Raw genomic sequence first — 25,436 nt, 5'->3', positions numbered from 1 at the left:
GTGGTCACGATGCGATATCGCGAGCGATTTCTCTTGAACTCTCCCCGGCAGCTCCAGGATACTATATGCAGCAAAAGCCGCACGATGTGACACAAGATCTATCGTGCACGCTGCAATGATTCGCCGATTTGCGCAATAGCAGAAACACAGATGCTTGCACGTATCTGGGAGATCCGTGATTCATGCACCTGTATGTAAAAAAAAAAAAATTAACACCGATGTGCGGACAGGATCCGTGAGATCCACCTGTGCTGCTGTGTTTAAAATAAATTAATAACCTGTGTAATCCTTTTTTTTTTTTTTCAAATGGTGTGCCCCCCCCCACAAAGAGCAATCCCTACATCTTTTGTCCCCTGTATTTTAGCATAACCAGTACTGGGTCACAAAAGCCTAGGGCTGGTTGTGCTTTGGGGGGGGGGGGGGGGGCGCATCGTATACGGGTCCGAATTATATATCGTTCAGGCATAAACACTACGATATGCCGCCGGATCGTGTATGAGATTGGCAGATCTTGCCTGCTGTAGGCAAGATCTGAAGATGCAATATTTTCGACTCGCGGGTACGCACATCGGCATCGGCATCGTGAGTGGACACTCACAATTTGCACATATTATGCACAATCTGTCGTTCTGATGCGTCGAAATCGTGCAAAATATCGTCTAGTGTGTACGCACCTATAGAGGACGAGATTATTAGACAAAGTAATTGTAACCTATACCCATTGCCATATTGTCTACAATCTACTTAGCTGAATAATTATTATGAGAGGGCGGTAAAAATGGGCTGCGCTGTTGTTTGGGTCTGTCCCCCAAAATAGAAGTGAATCCCCCACTCCCTGTAAACTAAACAATGCACCATCCATCTGATATAGGCCCGTATTCAATTTGAAGCGTTTAGTCCAGATCCGCGTGAAGTTACCGCCGATGACGTCATTTTCGCCTGTTTTGGTTTTACCCCGTATTCAACTTGCAAGCCTTTCCGCCTAGGCGGAAAGACAATGCAATGTATTAGGCAGTAAAGTTTCGCCTATGAATGGCAGGTGGAAAAAAGTGCAGAATTGGGGTTTTGGGGTGCAACATTGCGGGAACCCCCTTGCAGCCTTCAGACAGTCCCCCAAAGGTAAACTGTGTAAAAAAAAAATAAATAAAAACTTAAGGACACCCCAAAAATTGAGTTTGAAAAAGGGAGCGAAAAAAAAAAATGTTGGGGTACAAACTTAAAAACTATTGAACTTGACTCTGGGGGGGGGCGGGGTCCCCAAGTATGCCCCAGGTGTTTTTTTGATTGCAGGTGTTTGCGGCAGGTGGATTTTTCACTATTTTTTCAACTTCACTTTTTCAACTTTTAAATATGCTGACCCCCATTTTCAAGTACCCCAAATTTGCTGGGGTAACTTATGTTCTGGAAAAAATACTCCTAAATACTATTCTGCATCAGGTATAGAAAAACGCTATTTAGCAGCTATCGAGCCCGTTTAAAAACACCAAATACCTTCAGCCAAATCGGGGGATACCATAGGGAACCCCCATGTCAGAGCATCTTTTAGGGGGTGTCAGGCTGATTTCCCCAAAACTGACAGCACTTTCCGCTTGTTAAAGTATCACCGGGTCCCGTTTACGCCTACTTTCAAATTGAATACGGGGTAAAGCACGCACGCTCGCGATACATTTCCGCCTGCAAAACAGGCTAAGTCGGCGTTAAGTCCAGGCCGCATTAACTTAACGCGCCTCGGCTCAAATTGAATACGGACCTTCGCTTCTGGTGACTGAAATAGACCTGGGGGATCCTGGGGGTAGTCTGTGACAGACAGAATAGCAGTGAGCAGAAACGGGGACAATATGGCGGCAGCTGAAGATTCATTATATCGCCTGTGATGTAATAAACCTTTATTGCTGTATTATCCTCAGATGTTACAGTTTTGTTTTCAATTATTCCTCAGAGTTAAACGCTTGATCAATCCACTGTCATTTAATGAGCAACTAATTAACGACAAACATGTAGCGAGTAACGCCGCTTATTCTCCGCACTGTATCTTGTTCTGCAGGGGAACTAAATTATTACGGGAATTCCCTACAGATACGCTATTTGATGTCAACGCCATCGTCGCCAATGTTTTATTGTGAGTAGACTCCGACATCTGTGTGTCAGCTCCACAACTTCTGCTTAATAAGATGATACATACCATTGCTTCTCAGTGACAAATGTAATGTACATAGGGTAATATTTCACCACTACACTAGTAACAATATGTGAAAGGACAGATTTTCATTTTGATGAATTTATGTTTTTAATTGATACTTTTCCAATCTTTCCCCAATATAATGGTAAGTGACCTCAGGCGTGACACTCCCACACACCGTTCAGTGGGGGTCATTGAGACCCGCTCACGAGCGCAGGACGCTCGCAAGCGGGTCGATGTTCCCCCACTGCGCATGCGCACGACGGAGGGAGCTCCGTCGTGCGCATGCGTGAGACCCGGCGAGCGACGAGGAATACATCGCTCCGGGTCTCGCACCAAAGGGGGCGTGCTGTCGATGTTGATTGACAGCACGCCCCCTTTGGTGGGCGTGCCAGGGGCGTGCCTGCCAGACGGAGGCGTTCCCATGGGAACGCCTACCGTCTGAAGCCGGCCCCACTGACATCACTAGTGATGTCAGTGGGAGTGATTTTGGCTCTGATAGAGCCAAAATCACTCCAGGGCTTGCGGCAGCGAGACCCTACCACAGGGTCTCCGTCGCACGCCCGATGGTCGCGATGGTCAAGACCATCGCGACCATCATCATGGACGCTCGCATATGCTGTGGGTGGTCACCCACAGCTATGCGAGCGGCCAGGAGGCCGCTCCATTTTCATGGAGGAGGGCCCTGATTCAGAGCGAGCGTACGTAAGATTTCATCTGCATTTTAATTGTTTTGGAATTTAAGATAATATAAAAAGGCAAGAAAAATTACTATTTAAGTGTAACGTATATGAAATGATTTGTACATGTAATATCCGGTGTGCTTGTACCATGTTAGAAGGGAGGAGCTCCTCTAGGTAGGCAGAGTAAGAGGGACAGACAACCTTGATATATAGAAATCCATTTAAACTTGCATTTTCTTGTAGAATACTATCCACTTGTAATACTTAGAGTGAGCACTAGGTGTCAGCTCAGGACCTTTGAAATTTTCTTTCATTCACTAAGTTATAAGAATAGTCACTAATTGTCCTATGCCTCTCCTTTCAGTGTCCTGCTTTATAATAAAGTCAAATATATCACCTCCATTCTGGAACTTCAGAAATTGGAAGATGCAATGAAAGGGAAGAGGGATTTAGTTTTTGTGTATGTACAAGCTATTGGGACACCAGGTAAAGTACGATTTCTATAATGGTTTGTATAGATTGCAAGAGCTTTAGTAAATAATTAAATAAGTAAGTTAGTAACTCTAGTGTGTGCATGATGCCAGAAACTATTTCCACGCCACACCAGGCGGCTGCCATCTTAGGATCAGAATGTGACTCCAGTCATATTCCTCATTGAAAGCACAGGGTTTGGTAGGGATACGGTTACATTACCGGCCGTCGGAATCCCGACAGTGGAATCCCAACCTGGGACTATAGATGGGCGTCGAAACCCCGATGCGTATCTTTAGCCCCACGCTGAAATCCCGACAGTCGGCATCCCGAATAAAGGTAAGCGGGGACAGGTTAGTGTTAGCCGCACGCGCGAGGGGGGAAGGGGGACTTAGGGTTAGGCACCACCCTGGGAGTTTTAGGTTAAGGGGGACAGGGGAGGGTAAGCCTACTTACTAGCCCCAGTCGGTATGTTGAACCTTCGGTTTTCCGGCGTCGGTAGGAGAAACGCCGGCTATTCAGCCCAATTTCGTTTGGTATATAGGGGAAGTCTTACTAAGCCTTGGCGAGGGATAAAGTACCAACCAATTAGCTCCTAACAGTCACTTTACAGGCTGTGGGGGAGATGTACGATGCTCCGGACGTTATTTGTGTGGACCTGTTACGCCACCAAATCGAGGTGAAGCGGATCCTCTTAATGGCCGCATGTATGAAAAGAACTTTTGCAGAAGAGGGAGAGTGTTAATTCACCTGTTCAGCGAATAGCGCTTTCCCTCTATCGGTGGGGCCGCTGTCGCTGACCGGCGCTTGCATGGATTCTGCGTATGCACCATTCCAATTCCTCCCAGCGGCACCTGTGGCTAATGCAAAAAAAATAAGAATAAAAAAAATAATATATATATTTTTTTATTGCACGTACAATGCCACTGACCAGTCATACATCGGCCTGCACATCGGCGCTCACCTCGCTTGCCTGCATATCTACATGCAGGGAAGTGGTAACTGCAGCACTTGACGTGTGCAGTTACTGTTTTGCCCCCTATCGCCCCTTTATACTTCTCCCCCTGTGTTTGAAAAATTAACTTGATGAGCTGGTTGGTTGGTACTTTATCTCCTTCTACTTAATCTCTCTCCAAGGCCAAGTACATAGACCTCACAGTTCCTGGGCTCAACTAACAGAAAAGCACCTGACTGTGGATCTTTAGAACCTTCATTGATGTTACTATATGGTATATGCCCATTCTGTGACCGTCTCTCCTGTAATGCAGCACACTGTGTGTGTATCCACTCTCTGTCCTCAGAACACCGGTCTGTGATGGAAGCTGCTTTTGTTCATGGATCAGGATACCAGTTTGTTCTCACAACAGAAACCAATTTACTGAAAAATATAAGGTATGCATGTAATTTGCTGTGAGAGAGGTCTACTACTGGTGTAGCTCTCTAGTGAGGGGACAGGACCACTGTCTACTTTCTACTGACAGAGCCCTGCAGTGAGAGGCAGGACCACTGACTACTGACACAGCCCTGCAGTGAGAGACAGGACCACTGACTACTGACACAGCCCTGCAGTGAGAGGCAGGACCACTGACTACTGACACAGCCCTGCAGTGAGAGGCAGGACCACTGACTACTGACACAGCCCTGCAGTGAGAGGCAGGACCACTGACTACTGACACAGCCCTGCAGTGAGAGGCAAGACCACTGACTACTGACACAGCCCTGCAGTGAGAGGCAGGACCACTGACTACTGACACAGCCCTGCAGTGAGAGGCAGGACCACTGATTACTGACACAGCCCTAAAGTGAGAGGCAGGACCACTGACTACTGACACAGCCTTGCAGTGAGAGGCAAGACCACTGACTACTGACACAGCCCTGCAGTGAGAGGCAGAACCACTGACTACTGACACAGCCCTGCAGTGAGAGGCAGGACCACTGATTACTGACACAGCCCTAAAGTGAGAGGCAGGACCACTGACTACTGACACAGCCCTGCAGTGAGAGGCAGGACCACTGACTACTGACACAGCACTGCAGTGAGAGACAGGACCACTGACTACTGACACAGCCCTGCAGTGAGAGGCAGGACCACTGACTACTGACACAGCCCTGCAGTGAGAGACAGGACCACTGACACAGCCCTGCAGTGAGAGGCAGGACCACTGACTACTGACACAGCCCTGCAGTGAGAAGGGCAGGACCACTGACTACTGACACAGCCCTGCAGTGAGAAGGGCAGGACCACTGACTACTGACACAGCCCTGCAGTGAGAGGCAGGACCACTGACTACTGACACAGCCCTGCAGTGAGAGACAGGACCACTGACTACTGACACAGCCCTGCAGTGAGAGGCAGGACCACTGACTACTGACACAGCCCTGCAGTGAGAGGCAGGACCACTGACTACTGACACAGCCCTGCAGTGAGAGGCAGGACCACTGACTACTGACACAGCCCTGCAGTGAGAGGCAAGACCACTGACTACTGACACAGCCCTGCAGTGAGAGGCAGGACCACTGACTACTGACACAGCCCTGCAGTGAGAGGCAGGACCACTGATTACTGACACAGCCCTAAAGTGAGAGGCAGGACCACTGACTACTGACACAGCCCTGCAGTGAGAGGCAAGACCACTGACTACTGACACAGCCCTGCAGTGAGAGGCAGAACCACTGACTACTGACACAGCCCTGCAGTGAGAGGCAGGACCACTGATTACTGACACAGCCCTAAAGTGAGAGGCAGGACCACTGACTACTGACACAGCCCTGCAGTGAGAGGCAGGACCACTGACTACTGACACAGCACTGCAGTGAGAGACAGGACCACTGACTACTGACACAGCCCTGCAGTGAGAGGCAGGACCACTGACTACTGACACAGCCCTGCAGTGAGAGACAGGACCACTGACTACTGACACAGCCCTGCAGTGAGAGGCAGGACCACTGACTACTGACACAGCCCTGCAGTGAGAAGGGCAGGACCACTGACTACTGACACAGCCCTGCAGTGAGAAGGGCAGGACCACTGACTACTGACACAGCCCTGCAGTGAGAGGCAGGACCACTGACTACTGACACAGCCCTGCAGTGTGAGGGGCAGTACCACTGACTACTGACACAGCCCTGCAGTGAGAGGCAGGACCACTGACTACTGACACAGCCCTGCAGTGAGAGGCAGCACCACTGACTACTGACACAGCCCTGCAGTGAGAGGCAGGACCACTGACTACTGACACAGCCCTGCAGTGAGAGGGATAGGACCACTGACTACTGACACAGCCCTGCAGTGAAAGGGGCAGGACCACTGACTACTGACACAGCCCTACAGTGAGGGGCCAAGACCACTGACTACTGACACAGCCCTGCAGTGAAAGGGGCAGGACCACTGACTGCTGACACAGCCCTGCAGTGAGAGGCAGGACCACTGACTACTGACACAGCCCTGCAGTGAGAGGGATAGGACCACTGACTACTGACACAGCCCTGCAGTGAAAGGGGCAGAACCACTGACTACTGACACAGCCCTACAGTGAGGGGCCAAGACTACTGACACAGCCCTGCAGTGAAAGGGGCAGGACCACTGACTGCTGACACAGCCCTGCAGTGAGGGGGCAGGACCACTGACTACTACTAATATAGCCCTGCCCCCAACTCCTGTCCGTATCATAGTAAGTCAGTAAGGAAGCAGGAAAAGCGTTACCTCCAAACTGTGACCCCACTGAGGCATGAGGCATTTCCCTATCTCCCTGTCTTCTAGCAGCTTGATATGACTGTCGATTGGTTCAGCCCTTAAATTGCTCCACTGTATGTAGTCGATAAATTCACTGTAAACCAGCAATCCCTTCCCAGCACTACAGAGTATATCTAATGTGCTGTGGATAGTGAATCTTGGGAAAATCTGACACAATAAGGAATTGTCCTATTCTGGATTCTCCCATAGACTAAGGAGAACTTGGCATGTTTTTGACAACTAAATGTAGCGCCATGTGAACCTCTCTTCTCCGTTTTCTGTTCCCATCTCCCATTTACTTAAATATCCAAACCAAATTTATTAATTTTTTTATTTAATAATTGCAATAATAATTAGGGCCTGATTCATTACGGATCGCAACTAATACCCACGCAATTGTTGCGTTCTTCGTATGCATCGCAGTGCGTGAACCGGCCACCACGATCGGGATTGCAATCGCAGTGACTACGCAGACGGATCGCAGAATGATTGACGGGAAGTGCCATTTGTGGGTGGTGACGCGGGGGTGGTCAGCGAAACGCAGGCGTGCAAGTGCGTTTCATTGCCGTTGCGGGGCATGCATAAAAGATCCACTGCGATGCCTTACGCAGCCTGAGTACTCCTAGAGCGACAAGGTTAACAATTCCTGAGTAAGGTTAGAGCTTTGGCCAGTGTGCGTGAGGCTGCGATGGTACTCCATGTTACCGATGGTGTCACAGTCTTGCTAAGGATTACGGATGTGTGTAAGGTAAAGTGGGCGTCCTTATGTTGTGCTGCGGTGGCAATGGCTTAGCAGTGAGACTGCGTGGGTAATCGCTATTGCATTCGCAGTTGCGATCCGCAATGAATCAGGCCGTTAGGTGCCATATTCCTAGCTGATGCTATAGGTAACTAACGTTTAGAAAGGTATTTTTGAGAGAATTACTGTAACACAGGTTACTGGCCAACAATCATGACTAAAAAAGGCCGTATAGTGGGGTGCACTATTCTGCTAACGAGAAGACGTGAATGGAGTCCTAGCAATTAATCTGGTCTAGTTTCCATCCGGTATTTATCTCCTTCTCAGGCAAAGTTCATGAAAACCACTTAGCGCTGCTAAAACTTATTGCACTGGGTTATGTACTAAGTGATGAGTTTTGTTGGGGCGAGCTCTATAATATTGCAGAAATTAATAAATGAAAGTCGCCCAAATCCACCATTGTATGGTTCCCAGAAATATTCAGTTTGGAATACAAAATTCAAATCAGTTATCATTAAAAACGTAAAATAAAAACGGAAAAGCTTAAAATACTGTATGTTTAATTAATGTTAATATGAATATTGCAGATCTGAAACAACATTCTAAGTTAATTCAATATACGTAACATATAAAGTTATATTTACAGAACATTCTATAAGTTTTATCAGATTAATACTCTCCGAGCAGGGTCGTAGCAAAACCTATATGGGCCCCCTGGCTAAATTTTTCCACAGGCCCCCCTCTCCAGCATGGTGTGCTGCTGTCACAGTCTCAACTAGCTCCTCTCCTCACTAATACTAGGGGTACATTTACTAAAGTGAGAGCTTTTAGAAGTGAGTTTTAGAAGTGATGTTGCCCATAGCAACCAATCAGATTCTAACTATTATCTTCTACAACAGTGGTCTCCAACCTGTAGCTCTCGAGCTACCGGTAGCTCGCGGCCTTAAATTTTGGTAGCTCACCTAGCAGCAGTACTGCCAAGTGTCCTCCGACGCGATGGGTGGAGCCACAGGGAAGCACGTCAGGTGATGCTGCAGTCTCTACAGCAATCACCTGACGTGCTTCCTCATGGTTCAACCCATGGAGTCTACACTATGGCGGAGCGAGTGACTCCCGCCCAGCCCCGCCGGAAAATCACACAGCAGCCCTGCCTATATCTTTTGCTCCTCTACTGCAAGTACCTCCTCGGAGCCGGTAATTAACTTTGAAATGTGCCTGTGTTTAAAATGTATTTACAATGTACAACATTATCACTGTAATAACTAAATGTATTGTTGTTTTCTATGAAACATTTTTTTTTTATTAAATTTTCAATAAATTAACTTCAATAATTCGATTATTAGCCAGATTTTTTCTCTTACAATTTTAGTAGCTCATTAGGAGGTTTAATTTTTCTAAAGTAGCTCACACCTCAATTAAGGTTGGCGCCACTGTTCTAGAAGGTGCTAGTTAAATGTTAAATAGAATCTGGTTGCTATGGGCAACATCACTTCTAAAACTCATTTCTAAAAACTCTCACTTTAGTAAATTTACCCCTAGGAGTAGAAATGGCCAGAGGTGTATCAATTACTCCAGTTAAATATTAGGGGCAGAATTTGATTATGGCCACGTTAGAGCATGTCCATTAGGATCATATATACCATCTGGGGTGCCCTTGGTATGTGATCACACCATAGTGTTCCCTCTAGCTCCGGCGGGAGGCAGGGCGCTGGAGCTAGAGAGGGCATGTCCGTGCGCGCGCGCGACCGAGAAGTGGGCGTGGCCATCAAAAAGGGGGCGTGTCTATAAGACGCGTCCCCTTTTCGTCACTCTTGGGGGCGTGCCCGGCACTTTCGGACACTCTGGGCAGCCCCCAAGCCCTGCAGACAGGGAGAATAGATGCCGGTCGCATGCGCCCGGCATCTATTCTCCGGCGGTGACCGGGTCACCGCACATTTCTTCACCCGCGGGACACTGCGACCCGCAGGTGAAGACGGTTCCCGCGGGCTGTTAGGGCGGGGCGCTTTTTGTCCTCCTTCTGGAGGGCAGGGAGCTTTTTGCCTTCCAGAAAGAGGGCAGGGCGCCGCGCCCTGCTAAAACAGCCTAGCGGGAACGCTACACCATCTACATAAAAAATATCATACAAACTCGGCACTCACATGCTTTTCAAACTGTTGGTTCCAAAATATTGCAATAATTTGTTAAGCTGACCACCGCTTCACGGTCATTCCCATCTGGCCAGTCCCTACACTGATTCTCAGATAAATGAACTTGGTCTGCCACCTTTGGCTCAAGCTTGCACACATTTTAAACATGAATATGGGTCCTGGCTTAAAGAGACAGGACCACACCCAGGGATATCAGTTAATAAGCACCTGGAAAAAGAAAAAAAGTTTGTCTTACATTTGAAAAACAGGGTGCCCTAGCAAGTGTGACCACAAAATGTAAATAAACGACAGGCTTAATCCACGGCACTCAACCATCTGGGGTGCCCTTGGCATGTGACCACACCATCTACATAAAAAATATCATACAAACTCGGCACTCACATGCTTTTCAAACTGCAACTCCTTTAAACATAGGGAATGTTGGCTCCAAAATATTGCAATAATTTGTTAAGCTGACCACCGCTTCACGGTCATTCCCATCTGGCCAGTCCCTACACTGATTCTCAGATAAATGATCTTGGCCTGCCGCCTTTGGCTCAAGCTTGCACACATTTTAAACATGAATGTGGGTCCTGGCTTAAAGAGACAGGACCACACCCAGGGATATCAGTTAATAAAAGAAAAAAAGTTTGTCTTACATTTGAAAAACAGGGTGCCCTAGCAAGTGTGACCACAAAATGTAAATAAACGACAGGCTTAATCCACGGCACTCGACCATCCGGGGTGCCCTTGGTATGTGACCACACCATCTACATAAAAAATATCATACAAACTCGGCATAATTTGTTAAGCTGACCACCGCTTCACGGTCACTCCCATCTGGCCAGTCCCTACACTGATTCCCAGATAAATGATCTTGGTCTGCCACCTTTGGCTCAAGCTGGCACACATTTTAAACATGGCTTAAAGAGACAGGACCACTCCCAGGGATATCAGTTAATAAGCACCTGGAAAAAGAAAAAAGGTGCTTATTAACTGATATCCCTGGGTGGTTGGAGCACCATTTAAGATTGATAACAAGAATATTACTTGTTGATAAATCTGGGCCTATAAGCTAATTACCATTCATTTAAACCTTGTATGTCAACTAGACAGACAGTGCAAACATTAGATCATGTAGAATCATAATGGTTAATCAGCAAATCAATATGCAAATATGCATCACGGTTATATATGATCTAATGTTTGCACTATCTGCTTATTTCGTTGACATACAAAGTTTAAATGAATGGTGATTAGCATATAGTATTATAAATGAGAAAATATATTTAAAAAAAATATATTAGTCTTCCTAATTGTGTGTGATATAACGAGGTATATAAGAAGGCTATGATTCACTAATAAATTAGATAGGGAGTTATACTCCTTGCAGGAGACATGGGTGAGTGGGTAAACTTTGCAGCCGTGCCTCCCGCCCAGGCCCTGTAGCAGCCGCTTCATGCCCCTGCTGTAGCTTGACTATAATTTTAATATATTTTTTAAAAGTACAATAACATTTTCTTTCTCTAAATGTATTATGTGCTATCCTAGACCTAGGGGCAAATGTATCAAATCTTGGAGAGAGATAAAGTAAAGTTGTGCATAGCAACCAATTGGCTTCTAACTGTTATTTATCTAGCACATCCTGTAACATGACAGTTAGTAGATGATTGGTTTCTTTGGGAAACATGCCCTCTGTTTGACAACTGTACCCTCACATGGCCTCTTGTCCACCAATTTTTTCCTCACATGCCTTTTGCACACAAGCTTTACTCTCACATGCGCTCTACCCTCCAGCTTTTCTCTCACATTACTCCTTGCTCACTAACTTTTCTCTCACATGCTTTCTGCCCACCAACTTTACCCTCACATATCACTTTGCCTGTCATCTCTTCTCTCACACGCCTCCCTGCCCACAAGCAGTTCTTCGACATTCTCTCTGCCCACCAGCCTTAACATCACATAGCGCCCTGCTCTCCAGCTTTTCTCTCACATGTTCTCTGCCCACCAGCTTTCCCTCACATGTTCCTTTTCCCACCAACTTTTCTCTCACATCCTCCTTTACCTGTCAGCTTTACACTCATATGCCACCCTACATAACAACTTTTCTCACATACCCCTGTTCACCAACTATCCTCACATGACCCCCTTCATACCAACTATCCTCACATGCCCCCCTGCATACCAACTATCCTCACATGCCCCTGCATACTAACTATACCCACATACCCCACTGCATACCAACTTTCCTCACATGTTCCCTGTATACCAACTATCCTCACATGCCCCTACATACTAACTATCCTCACATACCCCCCTGCATACCAGCTTTCCTCACATGTTTCCTGTATACCAAGTATCCTCACATGCCCCCCTGCATACCAACTATCCTCACATGCCCCTACATACTAACTATCCTCACATGCCCCCCTGCATACCAGCTTTCCTCACATGTTCCCTGTATACCAAGTATCCTCACATGCCCCCCTGCATAATAACTATCCTCACATACCCCCCTGCATACCAGGTTTGCTCACATGTTCCCTGTATACCAACTATCCTCACATGCCCCTGCATAATAACTAATCTCACATACCCCCCTGCATACCAGCTTTCCTCACATGTTCCCTGTATACCAACTATCCTCACATGCCCCCCTGCATAATAACTATCCTCACATACCCCCCTGCATACCAGCTTTCCTCACATGTTCCCTGTATACCAACTATCCTCACATGCCCCTGCATAATAACTAATCTCACATACCCCCCTGCATACCAGCTTTCCTCACATGTTCCCTGTATACCAAGTATCCTCACATGCCCCCCTGCATACTAACTATCCTCACATGCCCCTACATACTAACTATCCTCACATGCCCCCCTGCATACCAGCTTTCCTCACATGTTCCCTGTATACCAAGTATCCTCACATACCCCCCTGCATAATAACTATCCTCACATACCCCCCTGCATACCAGCTTTCCTCACATGTTCCCTGTATACCAAGTATCCTCACATGCCCCCCTGCATACCAACTATCCTCACATGCACCCCTGCATACCAACTATCCTCACATGCCCCCCTGCATACCAGCTTTCCTCACATGCTTCGCTGAATACCATCTGTCCTCACATGCTTCACTGAATACCCACTTTCCTCACATGCCCCTGCATACTAACTTTCCTCATATGCTTCGCTGAATACCAGCTGTCCTCACATGCTTCACTGAATACCCACTTTCCTCACATGCCACCCTGAATACCAGTTATCCTCACATGCCATCCTGCATATCAGCATTCCTCACATGCCCCCCCCCTTGCATGTCAACCTTCCTCACATGCACCCCTGCATACCAGCTATCTTTCATGCCCCCTGCATGCCAGATATCCTCACATGCCCTAGCACTCTAGCATTCCTTTTTCCCAACAGCTTTTCCCTGACATGCTACCCCCTGTCCACTATAATTTCTTTCACATGCCACCAGGTCCCAAAATACCCACTACTGCCACCATTTTTTACCACACATGCCCCTCTACCTTCTGCATTTCCTTCAGGTGCCCCTTTGCTTACCAGTCTTTTTCATATATGCCCCTCTGCCTGCCAGATTTTCCCTAACCTGGAACCCTGCCCAACACTATGTCCCCCATCGGTCCTTCTTATCTGATTTTCCATCACCACGGCTGTGCAGGAAGGTCAGGAACCCCCTGCAGTGTGACCGTGTATCATGTGACTGCAGTAGTCACATGACATTAATGCTGGGTACACACTGCAGCAATGTCCACCCGGACGCTATGGCGGCCGACGGGTATCCGCAGTACACATCAGAACGATGTAATGAAGGACAGAACAATCCCTCATTCCATCCTTCATTACCTTGCACGGCTCAGCATGCGATATCATCCGGTTGGCCATACCAACGACTGTGAAACCGCTCAAATCGGGCATACACATAACACACTGCACGATATGCCCGATTCGGCCAAATCAGAATGATATCGCTCCAGTGTGTACCCAGCTTAAGAGAACAGCAGGAAGGAAGGGATCACCCCTGCCGCTCTGTTCTCTTCAACGACTGTAGCCACCAGCCTCAAATAACCCAGCTGTCTGGGTACCGGACAGCCAATTAACAATACAGACACAGCACAATCTTACTACTTGCGATAAGGGATGGGAGAGACGCACTCAGGGACATCCCTGAGGTTCCTGCGACCTAGGCAGCTGCCTAATGGTAGCACCGGCCTGGACACACCCCCTGCTATTAGGCACCTCCCCTACGGTATTGTATTGTGAGAGGATTATGTCAGCCAATGGAACTGTACCAGATGGTAAGCTCTGCTGGCACACTCAGTAACACTGTCATGGAAATCATCTACAGTCCTATAATAGGAATGCTTATATACAGTCTTCTCTTAATATTAAATTTGATAAATACAGAGGAAAAATAAAAAAAAGAGTTATAGCTTTGGAATAGGGAGAATTCCCGTCCTTTAGTATTTCCGCCATACTGTTTAAAATGTAACTATTTATACTGTATTTTTGTTTTTCTGTTCTATTCCCTTACAGTCCTAAGGACCACAGCCTAGTCCCTGCAAAACTTGCTTTTTGCCATTGCAAATCACTGACGGATATCGCCCAAAAATGTCGCAGAACCTTACTGGATCCACCTCTGACTACACTAAATATCCATCGGTTTCTGACGCTGATGGCGGCCCCTTTAGTGGTATGTATGGGATACTGCAAAGACGCACTACTACACAAGAGACAAAATGGGGGAAGGCATCCAGCTACCCTTTGTAATACGCATTCCACCAATTTATTTCTTTATACATTTTTGCCTTTTTGTGTGGGGGTGCGGTTTTGTCTTGTTTACTTTTATGTAGTTATAGCATTATGTTTGTGTTATGCAGTTTTTTTTTTTTTTAGCTATGTGACTGTGTAAGTCCCTATTATGTATGTTATAATAAATACATGACTGTGTTATCTGTTAGTTAGGCCCCCTCCAGTCCCACAATGTGTCTTCTCACATAAATAATCCTGCTGTGTTTTACCTTTGTGAACTCTGTTGAAAACTCTCATAAAGGGTCAGCACAAGCCCTGGGAGCATACTGTTGGTGACTGCCTTTTGTCGGAACGGCGCTCGATTTATGTTTTCCTGTAGCAGGGCAGGGGTGGGAACAGCGGCATCTGTCCTCCTGGGACTATGTGGCTGTGACATCATAGCCAAGCGCCATACTCCCAGCGTAGCACTGACGCGGGGCAGCATCACTGACGCGGGGGAGCATCACTGACGCGGGGGAGCATCACTGACGCGGGGGAGCATCACTGACGTGGGGGAGCAGCAGACAACAGCTTCACATGTGATAAGTTATGGCTGCTCCTACTTCATGCTAATGACTGGCCCTCCATGTGGTGGCGCTGCAGAGGGCATTAACACTGAATGAGTAACTTTGTCATTCAGTGTTTTAGGTGGCCCCTAAGTATTGGTGATTTCGGCAACCACCTAAGTTCGCCTACTGGTAGCGCCAGTCCTACTTTCATAATTTACTGTCCTATCGCCTCTGACCTATCTCTCCTCTGTTTCTTTGTTTTATGTTCTCTAGCGTTAGTAAGGGCCTGATGTTGAGTAGAACATACGGAGATTGTCTTGAATTCAACGCAGATGTATACGTATTTCAGTTACATCTACACGTGACTGAAGAGGCGCAACTGTGCTGTAACGGGGCGTTAGTATAGTGCGGGCGTGGCGACGCATCTGCAGGCTATGCAAGGATAGGGCGAGCTGATGATGATGATGATGACGACTGGTGCAGAATCAAGGGTACAGTTTGGGATAGCGCGCACCACAGCAGGCGTACAACTCTGTGTATGGGGAAAAACTATGCAGAGCAGCTCTGTACCAGGACCTAAATGTCTGGCTCCAGGTATAAAGCGAAAACCTGTACTCAGAGCGCTGTGGTTGTGCGGCTATCGGCCACTGATACTTGCGTCTAATGTGGGTTTCCAGGTTGAGGCTTCCGGTGATCCAGATAAATTCACCAGTGTTCACCTCCAGCTCGGCCTGCCCGTGGTCTTCATCCTCAGCCAGCAGGAGACCTACCAAGCTGACAGGGACACCGCAGAGGACGTGGCCTGGCAGCTGATGGGGAAAGCCGGCGTGGCAACATTACAGAGGTAACATCCTAGTTACTTATAAGAACATGTTTATTCCGCTATCAGTAGTCTAATGAAACGTTTGCGATATGAAATACCTGCATCATTCCATGTATTCATGCCACGTTAAAGGGCTGTTACCACCGTACACACTAGTAAATGGGTGAGGTAGGGAGTCGCCATGATCTGCAGCTCAGCAGTCTGATCATCTTCCTGGCAGTGCCATGCACAATGAAGTAAGTAGGCAGCAGATTCATTTAAGGAGAGTTTCTCAAATTGCAGTTCTAATCTCCGCTTCGGCCTCGCCGTTCCACGGAATAGCGTTCCACCCTGTGGGCCTCATTCACATTTGGCGGTTTTTCCAGACAGACCTTGCAATGTTTTGCAGTGCGCGGCTGCTCCGTATTCTAGGGGCAATGCGTGCGCTTCTCAGCCACCTCTCCTCTTACAGGTGTGCTGGGGTAAATGAGCGGCAGCTGGGCGTTTTCACGCAGGATAAGTGTACTGAGGGCGCGTCATGACCGTGAAATTGCGTGAAACACCGAAGGCCAAACCATACTTCTGTAACGTGGGAAAACTTCACAGCCAGGCACAGAACCAGGCAAAGGTTTTACGGAACTGTGTTCTCCATAGCAAAGGCAGTGAAACGTGTTTAGCGTAATCCGTCATTGACAAAGCATAATGGCTGCTGAAAAAAAAAATAACGTAAATGTGCCAAAAACACAAAAATGCTGTTATAACCTGCACTGTGGCTGCCTCCAGGGCAGTCTATAATATACAGATGTGTCCACATACATCGAACCATTTTAATCAGCAGAAGCTGCTCGTGCATCCTAATTGCATCGCTTTGCAAATAAGACGCATTTGACAGTATAAAAAGGTCACACGAAAAGACCCTCGGCCATCCCAAGTCACGCCATGGCAGCACACGACTAGAAAGGCTGCTCTCCCCTTCCCTTTAGAATGTAAGCTCTTACGAGCAGGGCCCTCTACCCTCTTGTGCTTCTCCTTACTTTATTTTTATCTACTTCTTACTCCCCACTAGGGCACCTAACACTTAGTTGCTTATGCTCTGTTGCTTATCTGGGTGTTATGGTCGCTAATGTATCAATGTTTATTAGCCATGTCCTTGTCCTGCATTGTATTGTACTGTAAATCACTTTTTTGGTTATGTACTTTGTAAGGCGCTGCGGAACACTTGTGGCACCATAAAAACGATAATAATAATAATACCAGGGCCGTAACTAGGGTAGTGCGACCAGTGCCATGGCACAGAGCACCGCAGGACAGGGGGCACTGTTTGGGCCTGTTAATTTTCTGTTTATTATCATTCTCACTTGTAGCTTCCTCTTATTTTTATCCCCAGCATCTCCTGGCCTCCCCTATCTCTTCCCTGGCCCTTCCCCATGAGGCCATGGCCCTCTCTCAGGTGCACTATATTATGTCCCTATTTATCCCCAGCATCTCCTGGCCTCCCCTATCTCTTCCCTGGCCCTTCCCCATGAGGCCATGGCCCTCTCTCAGGTGCACTATATTATGTCCCTATTTATCCCCAGCATCTCCTGGCCTCCCCTATCTCTTCCCTGGCCCTTCCCCATGAGGCCATGGCCCTCTCTCAGGTGCACTATATTATGTCCCTATGTATCCCCAGCATCTCCTGGCCTCCCCTATCTCTTCCCCGACCCTTCCCCATGAGGCCATGGCCCTCTCTCAGGTGCACTATATTATGTCCCTGTTTATCCCCAGCATCTCCTGGCCTCTCCTATCTCTTCCCTGGCCCTTCCCCATGAGGCCATGGCCCTCTCTCAGGTGCACTATATTATGTCCCTATTTATCCCCAGCATCTCCTGGCCTCCCCTATCTCTTCCCTGGCCCTTCCCCATGAGGCCATGGCCCTCTCTCAGGTGCACTATATTATGTCCCTATTTGAAAAATAGGGGAGGGGGAGGTGGCAATGCTCTTTCTCTCACAGGGCAACTAAAAGTCTAGTTACAGCTCTGATTCGGACTTTCTCAGTAAGGAAAAGTAACTTTTACCTCATATGGCAAAGATGATTTATTACTCTCTTACCTATAATGTAGAAAAGGTAGTACAGACTATATAAAAGAGCATGATAATGAAATAATAAAACATTTTCTCCTTTCAGGGAAAAGGCCGGGGTACACATTCCTCCCGTCTCCAACGTTGCTGTGAAGAGGGCACAGGAAGTGAGTGTGTGTTATGTATCTATCTCAGCAGCGCAACGCCCCGTAACGCCCCACAGCCGCTAACCCCTTCCTGCTGCGGGCTGTGACTGTGGCTCCCGCTTTATGCTTGCAGAACGTGCCAGTGAAATACTTTTTGTTGGAGGAGACACAGCAGATCCTAGACCTCATAGGCCTGAATAAAGAAAAACAGTCTGACAAACCAGAGGAAAAACAAGGCGACCCAGGTAGTGTACAGCACAAGGCGTTCAGGGTCATAGCAGGCAGAAGTTACCCCATGCAGGTGTATTAGGACATACCCCCCCCCCCTCCCCCAATACATTTGTTCTTGGTCTCAGTCCCCTCACTTCCAGTCAGGGCTATGAATGGCTCCTGTCATGTAGTCTTGATTGTAACATTGCTATTAGTTTTTCCCTGTGGGATCCGCAGTGAAACATGTGTCAGTCCCATGTAAATATTTAGTCTCTGCATATTTCCCTCACTGCAGAGGTGCAGGATGACGAGGCGGCGGAGGCCGTATACAGGCACAGAGAGGTCACCCTGCCCCTGCAGCTGGTACCGGAGCTGACAGATGACACGTTCAAGACGGTTTTCTCCAGCGCTGGTCATACGGCGGTCCTCTTCTACATGAGCTGTAAGTCCTGAGACACATTCCTTCCCGGGGGTACAAGTCAGTCTGATGTGACAGTGTAAATATATGTCAGAGTGTTTAACTTTACGCTAATCCTGCACTAGCGAAGTGTATACATCATGTATGCTAAGGGGTCCTCCAAGAGGCATGCACTAAATATTTCTGTATAATTTGTCGTATAACATAAAATCTTGTACTTTATTCCCCTCTTTCTCTCTTATTCTGGCACCATGATAGCACTTTCTGGGCCTGATTCAGAGCCGCTCGCTATTTGCGAGCGCACGCTCTGAATCAGGGCGGGGAGTATTTTATTTTAATTTTTTTTCCTGTCCGCTTGCTAAGCTGTGGGTGCCCATCCACAGCTAGTGCGAGTGGGCAGGAGATGGTCGCGATTATCGCGACCATCGGCATTGCGAGGAGACCCCAAGGTAGGGTCTCAGCACTCGCAATGCCGAGTGGACTTCCTGCTCTAATAGAGCAGGAAGCCCACTACTGACATAACGAGTGATGTCAGTAGGGACGCACACAAACGGCAGGCGTTCCTTCGGGAATGCCTGAGTTTGTTCAGCCACCCCCCCCCTCCCCACCTACAAATTGGGGCAAGCTGTCGATCAACATCGACAGCCGCCCCGTTTTGCTGCGAGCCCCGGAGCGACTGAAGGTCTCACTCGCTACGGGGCTCGCGCAAGCGCGTTGCGCACGCCACACATGCGCACTGGGCCACCATTGACCCGCTTGCGAGCAGGTCTGAATCAGGCCCTCTGTCTCTATGGCATTCTCTTTAATTCTCTCTCTCTTGCTCTCTCTCTTGATCTTTCTCTTGCTCTTTCACTCGCTCTCTCGTTCTTTCGCTCGCTCTCTTGTTCTTTCTCTTGCTCTATCTCTCGCTCTCTCTTGCTCTATCTCTCGCTCTCTCTTGCTCTATCTCTCGCTCTCTTGCTCTATCTCTCGCTCTCTTGCTCTATCTCTCGCTGTCTTGCTCTTTCTCTCGCTCTCTTGCTCTTTCTCTCGCTCTCTTTCTCGCTCTCTCTCTTGCTCTCTTTCTTCCAGTCTTATTCGCTACTGAGAATTGATGCTAATACCACACTGATAATCTGTCTACTGAGACGGCCACCAGCTGCCGCTGTAATCCGCTAGGGTGTGCAAATAGTCGCAACATCGAGCGGACATCGGCCGCACCAACGGACATCAGCACAAGGCTATGAGTGTCTGACAAGGCTGCCAGTGCCAGCGGAAGTGCGTCTTCCGACGCAGTCCCTAACACCGGCGCGCCCGCTGACACGCCCACCGATGAAAGCCACACCCAACTTCCAGTCACCGCCTTGGATGCCATCGCAATTCCGATCTGCGTCCCCCCGTGTTAACCATCGGGACACGTGCACAGGTATAAAGCAAGAGCCCAGTATTCTAAATGCATCCACCCATGAATCGTGCTCTGGGGGTCATTCAGACCCGCTCACGAGCGGCAGGACGCTCGCAAGCGGGTCGATGTTCCCCACTGCGCATGCGCACGACGGAGGGAGCTCCGTCGTGCGCATGCGCGAGACCCGGTGAGCGACGGGCTCACCATCGCTCCGGGTCTCGCACAAAAGGGGGCGTGCTGTCGATGTTGATTGACAGCACGCCCCCTTTGGTGGGCGTGCCGGGGGCATGCATGCCAGATGGAGGTGTTCCCATGGGAAGGCCTACCGTCTGAAGCCGGCCCCACTGACATCACTAGTGATGTCAGTGGGAGTGATTTTGGCTCTGATAGAGCCAAAATCACTCCCGGGCTTGCGGCAGGGAGACCCTACCGCAGGGTCTCCGTTGCAAGTCCGATGGTCAAGACCATCGCGACCATCTTTATGGCCGCTCGCATATGCTGTGGGTGGTCACCCACAGCTATGCGAGCGGCCAGAAGGCCGCTCCATTTTCATGGAGGAGGGCCCTGATTCAGAGCAAGCGCTCTGGTCAGAGCGTTCAGCTCTGAATCAGGCCCTCTGTCTCTCCCTGTCTGTCCCTCTCTTACACACATTCTGTGTTTGTGTATCTCTCATTTGGTCAGTCCTTTCTTATTATTTATTTTCCGCGTGTCTTTTAGTTACGTACATACAACTGCAAAACACGACACGTATGTCAATAAAATTTTCAGCTGCGCTTATAACCGAGCACCAGGACTGTCCGTTTTTGGGAGGCGCACAGCACAAATCCTCTGCATAACCATCTGTGGGGTCAAACGCCAAGAGGGCATTGAGCGTAGATTTGAGAATATAGCCGCTGTCTGGTCTTCACCACAACAGAGGACATGTGATGTTCGCGTTTACATATATCGTCCCGCGACCTGAAAATCCCTCGTTTGCTTTGAGTGCTGAGTGCGGCGCTGTTCTGCCTCTAGCCTTCACTCCGCAAGTAACTATGCTACCTGACAGTACGTCTTCATGCCTATAGCAAAGTGTGAGTAGGGGCTCAGCGATGCCTCTCACCTCCCTAGCCTCCCTCTGCTCTCAAAGAATCCAACAGTGCCTTAGAGGTGGAATGATTCGTCCTTGCTTGAGCCCCTGCCCCAATGATTGCAGCTCACCCGCTGCCTGTTGCGCCCAGGTACTATCGTCATGGCGCGCCATACTTGCTGCCATCTTGATGCACTATGTCATTTGCCCTTGTACATTTGGGCAAAGTGGGAAACACGCGTTTATGAAGCCACAAATGACTTTTTTCTGCTGCATGGCCATAGTGATCGGTGAGTCTATCCAGGACCATTACGGAGACATGAGGCACAGAATTCGCACGTCTTATACAGTGACCCATGACTTGCACTGCATGCTAGTAATAATTGTGCAGATTTCCTGGAATGACTGCGTGCCGGAGATAATTGGGGTCGGAAAGCCAAAGCGACAATAAATCAAGTTCCTGGTCCTTCTGGAATAATCTATTTTTCTGTTCTCCTCGTTTTCTCTGGGCCAGTAAACATCGCAAATATTGTAGTTTAATTCCGTTTGTCTCCATACACAACAAATGTAGTATTTCTGCTATCTGCTGGTATCTATTGCTGTCACTGTTTATGGAGAGATTTTAAGCAGCAACTTCTACAGTAAAAATCCCCAATGTACCGATGGGGACAGAGATCAGTTGTAGATACAAAGAAAGTTTTATGTGTCGATGCTAACTTAGCTGTAGGGTTTTTTTTTTTTTTTTTTCTGGATAACTTTTTATTTCAGTATCTATAATTATTTCCCATAGGGCTACCTGTGTCAGTGATCGTCCTGCATTCATTTGTACATATGGCGGAAAAATATAAAGGTACGTAATCTATCTGTTATTTTATTGACCAGTTATCATTAACCCTTGTAGAGAACCATCACATCTCATTACACTATCCGATGAAGGCTGCTGCCTAAAATGTGCATGCAGGGGTCATGGGGTCACCTATGGGGACCCATCCTGCGGCTGAATGTTGTACAATTGGCCATAGATTTGATTGCTCAATTATTAAACTGTGTATCGAGAATATAAACCACTGATCAGCGGCCTCCTAAGATTAGTAAGAGTAGGAATATATCCTGACAGATGGGCGACATGTCTACAGTCACTGGATGTATTATCCTCATAACAATGGCTTCTGCGTCATACGTTACCGATGAGCGCCGGGGGTAGCCTACGTGAGCCATTGCTGATTGTACTATGGATTTTCCCTTCCATTCGTATGAGCAGAGGCCCTAATTGATTCACGCAATGGCGTTGTTTACGAGGTTGAGCGATTATCGGTGATCTGTGCATGCATCAAGTCTTGTAACCGATGTCCCCTTGGGGACTTGCAAAGCCGCCGGTGAGCGGTTCAATGCAAATCCTGACGGCTACGACACATATTTTCGCACAAACTGCTGCGTACAAATTGAATCAGGCCCAGAATTCGTCGTCATAGGGCTATATTCAATTTGAGCCGAAAACCCGTCATTTTCGCCTCTTTCAATTATCCCCGTATTCAATTTCAAAGACTTTTCGCCGGTGCGAAAAGTCTTTGAAAAAAACGGGGATAAGTTTTCACCACTGAATAGGTGGCGAAAAAAAGTGCAGAATTGGGGTTTAGGGGTACAGCCTTAAAGAAAAAAAATAGCCTGCACCCCTGGGAGAGACCCTTACAAGTATTTTGTGTTAAAAAAAAAATAAAAAAGGGTTCAGGACAACCTGAAAAAGGTAGCTTAATTTTGGGGTTTAAAATAAATAAATAGGGGAACAGAGTTTTAAAGTAGCAAAATTGATTCAGGGGGGTCCCCATATATGCGGCAGGTGTTTTGAAGAATGCGGGTAGTAGCGGCAGGTGCATTTTTGAAACATTTTAAAAATGCACTTTGGGGACTTAAAAAATATGCTTGCACCCATTTTCATGTACCCCAAATTTGATGCAACTAGTTTAAAAAAAAAAAAAAAAAAAATAGGTAAGTGCTATTCTTCACCCCTTTATGCACCTGCCGCGGCTATTTAAAAACCCAACTTACCTTCCGCAGGCCAAAACGGGGGTACCCATAGTGATCCCCCATGTCAGGACATCATTAGGGGGGGGTCCCTGGATGATTTCCCGAAAATTCCCAGATTTTTTCCATACTTGCCTTTCAGCTGGGTCCCGATTCCGCAGCTTCTGGAATTGAATACTGGTTTAGGCGGGCACACGCCCAATACTTCATCCCTGTCAAAAGCTCCGATGTGGTGCGAAAAGTCCGGCATGCGAGCGACTTTTCGCTCCAAATTGAATACCCCCCATAGTCCGCAGTCTTCTTTAAACAAAATTATTACGTGGATACATTCTGTATAGGTCTCTTTCTGGGGAGTAAATATTAGGTCCTATGAAAATATCTGAGAAATCTGAGCTAGAAAGGGATTTTGTGATAGGTGTTTACAGCTGTTCTAACGTTTGTCTGACGCAGACAGCGGAGTGGCTATTTCCAGTCATTGATGCTCCATAATGACTGTGCACCGTCATCGTGCCTGAGAAAGTGCTTTTAGGATGTAGCTGTTACATTCATAAGTGAACTCGTGGTGTAAGTCGGCCCATTAACACCACATGTGACATCGGCGAGAAGTGATGGGCTTACATACAGTATGACGGTGGTTACAGAATTCTGTATACAGTGACTGTGCTCTGTATATCTGACTCGTATGCGCCTTCTGTTTAATGACCCATCCTTTTTGGCTGGAATAGAGAGAGGAATTTCTCAGTGTATAACACCGGATCACATCCACTCCTAAACCATTCTCACCACTGCTTGTTCCAACGTTGCACCGCGACCCATGAAATTAGCATTGAAACCTGCCATTTAGCTATTGCAAATATCTATAAGTTACTAAATGGGATCAGGCTCAAGTGGAGACCTGCAATCAGGCAGCTGTTTCATGCTATAGTATCTGAGGGGCAGGAGAATGGAGGCAGTCAGTTTATAAAGTGTACATTTACTTGACGGGGCAGTGGCATACGCAGGATTTCTAGAGGGGGTTTTCCAAATGCCTGATTTTAGAGTGAGTGTGGCCTGTCCATGAAGAGGGTATAATTATCACTTATCCAGCTATAATATGCGTTATGCAAAGTATATTGTGTGTCATAATTCCAGTATATACAGGACCAGCGACCACAGTAACCCATTATATGTGTCATACATAGAATATTGTGTGTAATAATTCCAGCACATACAGGACCAGTGATCACAGTAACCCATTATATGTGTCATACATAGTGTATTGTGTGTCATAATTCCAGCATATACAGGACCAGCGATCACAGTAACCCATTATATGTGTCATACATAGTGTATTATGTGTCATAATTCCAGCATATACAGGACCAGTGATCACAGTAACCCATTATATGTGTCATACATAGTGTATTATGTGTCAATTCCAGCATACACAGGACCAGTGATCACAGTAACCCATTATATGTGTCATACATAGTGTATTGTGTGTCATAATTCCAGCATATACAGAACCAGCGATCACAGTAACCTATTATATGTGTCATACATAGTGTATTGTGTGTCATAATTCCAGCATATACAGGACCAGTGATCACAGTAACCCATTATATGTGTCATACATAGTGTATTGTGTGTCATAATTCCAGCATATACAGGACCAGAGATCACAGTAACCCATTATATGTGTCATACATAGTGTATTGTGTGTCATAATTCCACCATATACAGGACCAGTGATCACAGTAACCCATTATATGTGTCATATATAGTGTATTGTGTGTCATAATTCCAGCATATACAGCACCAGTGATCACAGTAACCCATTATATGTGTCATACATAGTGTATTGTGTGTCATAATTCCAGCATATACAGGACCAGTGATCACAGTAACCCATTATATGTGTCATACATAGTGTATTGTGTGTCATAATTCCAGCATATACTGGACCAGAGATCACAGTAACCCATTATATGTGTCATACATAGTGTATTGTGTGTCATAATTCCACCATATACAGGACCAGTGATCACAGTAACCCATTATATGTGTCATATATAGTGTATTGTGTGT

At 47.3% G+C, this 25,436-nt stretch overlaps 1 protein-coding gene across 2 annotated transcripts in view; it reads left to right on the top strand.

Moving 5' to 3' along the window:
• Nucleotides 1-25,436, top strand: part of TXNDC16 (thioredoxin domain containing 16) — a 138,185-nt gene that overhangs the window by 56,319 nt on the left and 56,430 nt on the right. For both annotated transcript variants that reach the window (XM_088444172.1, XM_088444170.1), the window contains 9 exons: nucleotides 2,045-2,119; nucleotides 3,227-3,348; nucleotides 4,635-4,725; nucleotides 14,497-14,653; nucleotides 15,938-16,104; nucleotides 18,230-18,290; nucleotides 18,403-18,514; nucleotides 18,775-18,921; nucleotides 22,138-22,197. In XM_088444172.1, the coding sequence (XP_088300298.1) occupies nucleotides 2,045-2,119; nucleotides 3,227-3,348; nucleotides 4,635-4,725; nucleotides 14,497-14,653; nucleotides 15,938-16,104; nucleotides 18,230-18,290; nucleotides 18,403-18,514; nucleotides 18,775-18,921; nucleotides 22,138-22,197 (992 nt within the window). The remainder of the gene's footprint in view (nucleotides 1-2,044; nucleotides 2,120-3,226; nucleotides 3,349-4,634; nucleotides 4,726-14,496; nucleotides 14,654-15,937; nucleotides 16,105-18,229; nucleotides 18,291-18,402; nucleotides 18,515-18,774; nucleotides 18,922-22,137; nucleotides 22,198-25,436) is intronic.

Source organism: Taudactylus pleione, unplaced genomic scaffold (assembly GCF_031769625.1).
Source record: "Taudactylus pleione unplaced genomic scaffold, aTauple2 ptg000350l, whole genome shotgun sequence".
NCBI classification, from domain to species: Eukaryota; Metazoa; Chordata; class Amphibia; order Anura; family Myobatrachidae; genus Taudactylus; species Taudactylus pleione.
This window is presented reverse-complemented; position numbering and strand designations above follow the sequence as displayed.